Genomic DNA, 7,754 nt, shown 5'->3' with positions numbered 1-7,754 from the left:
AACAATGAGGTCCCAGAGGAGAAGCACCACGAGGCTGGCGATGACCTGGGGCGGGCTTGCCGCCCCCAGAGCTGCGGCGCGGCACGCGCCGCTGGAGGGACGCCGGGGACCTCGCAGCAACACATCCTCAGCCCCTGCATGGTCAGCCTTCCCTGGCTGCATCTGAATTCCTGCAGGAATCCTGGCTCTTCGCTGAGTGACTGGATTCCCAGGTCAGAGCAGGTTTCAAAAGAAAACTCCGTGCGGGTGATGGTTACGCGGCGTTTTGTGTATGCACCCTTTATTCTCTGAGCCAGGTTTAATTTTTGCTCGACATTACTCTGGGTTTTCCTTTGCTCACTCTAAAGTGGTTACACTAGCTTGCCTAAGAAATCCAAGGCAATGATGATGGGAATCCTCCACTGCTGAAAAGACTGCTAAAATCAAAAATAAAAAATTTCTAGGGTTTGTTATCATCAGACGCACAAGGTCTTATGTCCTCAATAGAAGTATGTCCTCTAAAAAATAATTTAAATTTAGTTACTTTAAAAATGGCAAATTACAGTTCCACCCACACAGGTGAGATAAGTGGTAACTTGACATCCAGAGCAAAAACTTTCCATACAGCTTTTTCCCTAAAAAGAGATGTTACACTAGCACTGCACTTACACAGTCCTCTCTTTTGGAGTATTGAGACTACAAATGTTTGCCACTACCCCCATCCCTGCCTTGGTAAACTCAACCACCAACAAATACCTAACAAACTTTCTTTGGCCATCTCCATACACAGGAAAAAAAACCTAGAGCAACCATTCAGATAAAATATTATAGGTTTATTTAAAACTTATTTTCACCTTGAATATGCAAAATACAAATTCCAACAAAATGTTCATTATTACTTCGTAGTTTACAAATATACAAAATAGAAGTTTGCTTAAATTTATATTACATATTTATTATGTAAAGAACTATATAGAAAACATTTGTTCTGCTTAAGGCATATTTGGGAATAAACCATTGTACAAACTATTGCACATCGAAACCACAGTGCATTACAGACTGTCTGCATAAAGTCATTTTCTTAATAAAAAAGATAAACCAGGGTTATTCACCTGATTTAGGTCATAATTGGCAATCGGAAGATAAAAAATAGTTCCTTGTCAGATATGCAGCAGTTTGAGAACTTTGGCTTCCTGGTTTTGGTACCTCTAGAACCAACAGTCACTAAGCACCATGAAATAGGCTTTTAAAATATAATTCTGTACCTGAATTTTTCCTCCTCTTCTAACATTGTAATGGCTTTTAGAAGGAAAAAAAAAAAAAAAAAAAAAAAAAAAAGAAAGTACAAGATGACATGTACATCTAATATTGCATTGAAAGGAAATTAAGGGAATGTCATTTCCCTGTGTAATATCCCCACCCTCCGAACTACATGCAGTCTGTTTAACCCTGATATCCGTGACTTCCAGTCACTCCTTGGCATTCTGTAGTCCAGAAATAATTCAAGTTGGATTTACAAATGGAATGATAGAAGATCCAGTCATTGACCCCAATGTCTTTGGTTTTCTTAAGTGTTTAACTATAAAAAAAAAAAAAAAAGTTGCAATGTCCATATGCAGTTATCCCTCTTTTCCACTCTTTGGAAGACTTCACCTCGATTATCTGTAGTGCTTAAAATGAGTTCTCCCCGTCTTGTGGAAGACAGTCCTTGTGCTGTAAATACTGAATCTCTGTGGCAGTTGGGGGAAAGATCCACAGCTTTCCCAAATCAGAAGTGCCTCTTCATGTGTAAGGCAAGGTGGTCCGACCTGGAGAACGCTCTGTCGCAGCGCTGGCACTGGAAAGGGCGGTGGCCTGTGTGTTTTCTGTAGTGACGAGTGAGTTCATCGGATCGGGCAAACTTCCACCCGCAGCCTTCCCAGTCACAGTGATAAGGCTTCTCACCTGTAGAAAAAACACAGACAGTGAAACTAACCCGTTAGGATTTTTGGGGTTTTTTTTTATGCCTACCACTTGCAGCACCTTCTTTCAAGCACTTGTCCTACATAAGAGAAAGGGTGGTCAAACTTCATGAAGCAGTTACAAACAACAAAGAGTAAAAGAGCAAGGCTTTTTAGGATGTACAGATGCAAAAGATGTGCTATGAAATGCTGGTGTCACTTAAATCTTCACTAAAATGCTTGTTTTCACTGCCTTGCACATAAGACTTCAGAGCACCTGAGCGTGTATTTTTGCTGGTGCTGTTACACAATCAAATAGCAACCAGAAATAGCTCAGCAGACAATGTATTTAGATAATTGTAGGTCTCAAGAATTTGAAAACAGCCGGAAACTGTTTTCATTAGCTCAGCCTGATTAAGGACTCAGTCTTACTAGTGCCTTCATTATACAAAAACCACTGTTGATGGCAAGATGAGCTTCCCCAACAATTACAAACTCCCTGTCCTACACATCCTGGGGATGGTGCTGACTGGCTTGGGGCAGATGTTCACTGATTACTTTCCTGTTTTTTTTCCTCCCTGCTGCTTACCTGAAGATGTAGCCTAACTACTGCAGAGCCAAGATATTTTCCCTTTCCCATCTCCTCTTCAGGAGAAAGTTTTGGATCAGGTTCACAACCCAGGGATTCAAATTATGCAAATTCCCAGGTAATTTAGTCACTGTTACGGAATGCCCAGGCTGGTGAAACCCGTGTGCTGTACTTGCTTTCACAAGCTCAGTTACTGCAACTCTGCACTCAGCTGCAAGGTTGAAGTTTGAGACTGGGCTCAGATACACACTTCGGGCAGATTTTATCCCTATTGTAGGAGTGGACAATCGACAGTTAAACTCTGCTGGTGCAGGGGGAGATGTCCGACAGGCAGGCAAGGCACCCCATGAGCTGCCAGCTCATCTGAAAGCCCAGTCTCTTCAGGGAATCTATTTTGCTTTCCCCAAAAAGGGAGCAACAGCTTGCAGAGGTGCACAACATTTAGTCCTACAGTCATCCAAGAGAAGGGTGCATGTTCGAAGCACTTAACCACCAGCAAAGAAAGCAGTTATCTTCGACAGAGGTCTGCTGCCTTCTCTGAAGCGGGCAAACAAAATCCAGAACAACAAATCCCAGTTGGCTTCAAACTACCTGGTAATTAGCTAGCCACATAGCAAGAGAGAAGTAACAAACTCTGACTTGGCAAGAAACCCACCCGCTCCCACATCTGAGTCACTCTGAACCATTAAGCAAAACGTCAAGCCAGTAAGCAAAGACTGTAAAGGACTTCACGTAGCCAAGGGGGGAGGAAAAAAAAAAGCCCAGAAACCCAGCATGGAAAGGTCTTGTTGCTTTTAACCCTCCTCCTGTGCTCACGCCTTTCCACTGTCTGAGGAGCTCACCCCGTGCCCCTCAGTCCCCCGACCCCGGCACTGGGACTAACCTGTGTGGGTTCTCAGATGCGCCTTCAGATGAGAGCTTTTGGTGTAGGTTTTGCCGCAGCCCGCATAGTCACAGGTGTGTGTGGCCGTCCTTTTCCTAGGCCATGACCGGCGTCCCCTCTTGGGCTTGGTCTCCTCAGGCAGGCAGCTCCCCGGCGGCATCAGCTCTAGGGGCGGACAGGGAGGAGTGAGCACGGCCAGCGCCCAAGCCGGGACATCCGCTGCCCCAGCACGGCGGGGACTCACCTTGGTACTGCAGCGCGCCGGGAGAGAGCTGCTCGGGCAGGAAGGTGGGGTAGCCCGGAGCCGGGGGGTAGCCCGGGGGCAGTGGCGGGTGGCCCAGCCCCGGCGTGGCAGGGAGACAGTCTCTGCCGCCCAGCATCTCCTCGGGCCCCAGCGAAGGCGTACTCCGGGCGGGCAGCGGGCGGCTGCCCAGGGCGAAGTCGTGCTGGGGAGCTCCACGGGGGCTGCTCCCGTGCGGCGGCGGCGGGGCCAGGGTGCACGGCGGCGCGCCCTCCTGCTTGATTTTGGGGCACATTCGCGGCAGGGAGGTGTAGGGCGCGCCGGGGCCGTCGGCGCCGGGCGGCGGGGCGGCGGGGCCGCTCTTGGGGCTAAGCCCTGGGTGGCTGTAGTCGCCCACCGCCTTCACCACGAACTTGCCCTGCAGGCTGCCCAGGGGCGGCAGCGCGGCCGGCGCTGGCAGGTACACCGCGTCCAGGTCTGGCCGCATCAGCTCGGCCACGAAACCTCCCGAGGGGGACACGTCGGTGATGTCGGCCAGGTTGAAGGGCGCGGCGGAGCCGGCGGCGGGCGCCCCGTCGCAGCTGCCGCCGCCGCCGTAGAGGAGACCGGCGGGCTCGGGCCGGGGCAGCGGGTAGGCGAAGGGCCCGGCGGGGCAGGGGCTGGCGGTGGGGGCGGGGGTGGCGGGGGGGCCCACCACCACGGCGGCGGCGGCGGGCTCCTGGTGCATGAGCGAGTTGGAGAGGATGAAATCGAAATCCAGCAGCTCATTGAACTCCTCGGCATCACGGCGGGGCCCTAGAGCCGCGGCGCCTTCCAGCTCCGACGGCGGCGTCTCCACCGGCCGCGCCGACAGCACCGGCGGCGGCCGCTTCAGCTGCGACAGCTCCTCCCGCCAGCGCTGCGGGGACATTGGCACGGCTCAGCCCCGGCCGCACGGCTCCGCCCCCGCCCCCACGGCCCCCGCCCCGCCCGGCCCCGTCCCGTCCCGTCCCGTCCGGCCCCGTCCGTGCCGCGGCGCCGATACTCACGTTGCCGGGGCCCGGGGGGCGCGCCGCTTCCCCGCGCCCCGCGGCGCCCGCCGCGAAGGTGGCGATGGAGGGAAGGAGCGTGCCGCTGAGCGCCATCTCGCACTCGCCGGGGGGCTGCCTGCGGTGGGGAGACACAGCGGGGTCAGCCGGCGGCCGGGCAGGGAGGGCACGCAGGGGGTTAAGGCGGCAGCCGCCCCCGGCACCCACCGCATCCGTGCCGGGGCGTCCCGCCGAGCCGCCGCCCCCGCCGGGGTCCCGAGCGCCGCCGCGGAGCAGAGGGGGGGGAGGCGGCACGGCCGCGCCGCCCAGCCGCTCGGAGCCGGCGCAGCGCCGCCGCCGGGGCGGTGCCGCGGGAGCGCCCTGCTGCTGCTGCTGCTGCTGCTGCTTCTTCTGCTGCTGCTTCTTCTTGTTCGGCGCTGCGCGGAGCGGGGCGCGGGGCGCTAGCGGCGCCGCGGGGATGAGGAGGAGGGGGAGGAGGGGGCGGCGCCCCCCGCCCGGCAACGCGGCTCCGGCACCGGCAGGGCGGCGGCGCGAGGCGTTTCCCGAGGAGCCGCGGCCATGTGGGGAGCCGGGCAGGACGGACGGGGCGCGGTGGTGCCAGTGGGGAAAGGAGGGATGGATGGAAGGAGGGATGCGCCGGGCGCGCTCCGCCGCCGCCGCCGCCGCGCCCCGCTCGGCACTGCGCGGTCCTGTCGCCGCCGCTCCCTCTTATCACCTCACTTGGCGGGCGCGCCGCCCCCGCCGCCATGGCGACGGCGACAACAAACGGACATGTGGGGAACACGGGGGGGGAACGGGGCGGGACGGGCCCGGGGAGCGCGCAGAAAGAGCGGGGGCTCCGCCCCCTGAGGCGGACGCGGGCGGTGACGCGGGGGGCGGGACGGGGCGACCCACGCGCGGGGGATCCCCCCCCGCCCCGGGGGCTCCCGCACCGGCGGCGGGCTGGGAACTCCCGTCGGGAATGGCCGGCCCCGCGTGGAGGGGAAGGAGGTGGAACGGCGGGGCCGCTCTGCCTCTCCTCCTTCCCCCTGGCTTTGCATTTTCTTACTGCTTTTCGTTCTCTTTAGTTTGTTTTTTTTGCTTTAAATTTTTGTTTAAACTTTTTTTTTTCCTTTGTATCTTCCCTACTTTCTCTTTTTCCTTTTCCCTGTTCCCTTTTTCCCTTTTTATTAATTTTATTTTTCGTTGTTTGTTTTTTGGTTTTTTTTTTCTCTTTTTGTTCATTTTCCGAACCGCCCCGACGGCGCGGTCCCTTCACACAGCCCGTACCAGCACTGGGTTATTCTCGACTTCTCCATCACCGGGACCCAGCGGTCCAGGGAGCCGCGGTCGGGCAGCCCTCACTCGCGTGGGTGCCAGGCTGGAAACAGTCCGTAAAATAAAATAAAATAAAATAATAATAAAAAAAAAATAAAAGAAAGAAATTAAAGAAAATAAGAAAATTACAGAACAATCCCCAAATTTAGCGCAGTTCCGCGGGGAGCCGTAAGAACGGCCCGGGCTCCTCCAGAGGGCAATGGCGAGCCGGCGCCGCGCAGCCCCGACGGGCCGTGTCCCGGTGCTCCCCGATGGGCTCCGTCCTGCCCGCCGTGTCCCGGCTCCCCCGGCGCTGTCCCCATCTGTGCAGCGGCGTCCCCGGGGCCCCCTGTCCCCCGGGGCCCCCTGTCCCCCGGGGCCCCCTGTCCCCCGCCCGCTCTCCAGAACTAGTCGGGCCGGAGGGGTGAAGTCCCAGCTCTGCGTGATTTGCAAACATGAGCCTGAGTAACTTACGATGACTAAATTAAACCCTAAAATAATAATAAAATGCCGGGCTTTAGTCTGCTGAACCGGTTTTACCGGTTTTGTGTTATGAATGTTAATTATTAATAACTTTGGCACTAAAAAGCAGAGCGTTGTTTTGTGTTTTTTTGGATTTTTTTTTTTGTTTTGTTTTGTTTTTTTCTCAAAGTCCGTGTCTTGGCAGAGGATGTGCCAGGATCCGCAGGTACAAAAAGCGTGGGGTGATGAAGGCTGGTGAAATATAGGACGATGCCCAAAAAGGGGAGGGAGGAACCTTCCCCATTTGGAGGGGCAGGGCTGGGGGTCTGCACAGCCTCCTCGGAGCACGTCCCAGCTGTGACTCCCATGCAGGTCCTGTGCTCTAAGACTCTCTGAAAACCACTCTGAGCATCCAAACTGAATACAAATGGTTTCAGGACCAAACCTCCCTTCTAGCTTAGTCTCAGGAGAAAGACCCTGATGTGGAGGTTTGCAGCTCCCTGAACATTTTTCCCCATCAGTTATTTTTCGTTTGTTTGCTCTCACTGTAGATTTGTTAATTTACAGATCTCCCGAGCAATGCAGCATTTTCCTGGTCCAAATTTCAAATTCAGGATCATTTGAGGCCAACATCAAAATTAAAATCACATCCATTATTAGAAATAGGAGAACAAGAATGCTTCAGAAGCAGATAAGTGATCTGATATCTTTGAAATAAATGCCAGAACTTTACGGGTTCCAGGAAAAGAATTTGAATATTGCGGACTGAAATAAAACAGGTTTGCTTTCACAATCTTTCATTAAAATAGATTTGATTGCCATGTTTCTGGATAATTCAGGCAGATATGTGTGAGGTATGTGTAAATTTCATGTTAAAAAGATGTGGCCCACTTTCATCTGAGTCTTGATTTTCAGTTGTGTAAATGTTGGCAGGGTGCTTAAAAAAATGGATGTTTGAAGGCATTGGTATGTCAAATGACACCTGCATTTGAACATCCCACATAAAGATCATCACATTTTTTTTTTTTTTTCACTAATGAAGCAAACTACTGATTTCCTCCCTTAAATGATAAGGACTGAGATTTAATGGTCCTGAGTGTGGAAATTAAAAGCATTAAGTTTACAGCTGTTCACAACTAATGCTTTCCCAGCCTACATAACAACCTAAATGCTCTTTTCTTAGGACAGATTTATTTTAACATGCCTTCTGTCTCCAGCTGACCATTTCTCCCAAGTCGCAGTTTGGTCTGAATTTCCCAATTTTCTCTAAAATTTTCCTTCCACTAACTCAGAACACAGCATGTTTCTGTGCTGTTCAAAGCCGACTTTGGGTATT

At 53.3% G+C, this 7,754-nt stretch overlaps 1 protein-coding gene across 1 annotated transcript; it reads right to left on the bottom strand.

The window, feature by feature from the left end:
* Nucleotides 1-791: 791 nt before the first annotated feature.
* KLF4 (KLF transcription factor 4) lies at nt 792-5,408 on the bottom strand. Its single transcript, XM_014260806.2, has 5 exons — nt 5,376-5,408; nt 4,661-4,972; nt 3,636-4,530; nt 3,392-3,556; nt 792-1,923 (listed from the first exon to the last, which is right to left on the bottom strand). The coding sequence occupies exons 1-5, from the start codon at nt 5,406-5,408 to the stop codon at nt 1,748-1,750; spliced, it is 1,581 nt and encodes a 526-aa protein (XP_014116281.2). The 3' UTR covers nt 792-1,747.
* Between the last annotated feature and the right edge of the window lie 2,346 nt (nt 5,409-7,754).

Source organism: Pseudopodoces humilis, chromosome 4 (genome assembly GCF_049639895.1).
Source record: "Pseudopodoces humilis isolate 2021_Gansu_Grassland_sample_001 chromosome 4, ASM4963989v1, whole genome shotgun sequence".
Taxonomy (NCBI): domain Eukaryota; kingdom Metazoa; phylum Chordata; class Aves; order Passeriformes; family Paridae; genus Pseudopodoces; species Pseudopodoces humilis.
Note: the sequence above shows the minus strand (reverse complement) of the source record. Positions and strands in the feature narration are given on the sequence as shown.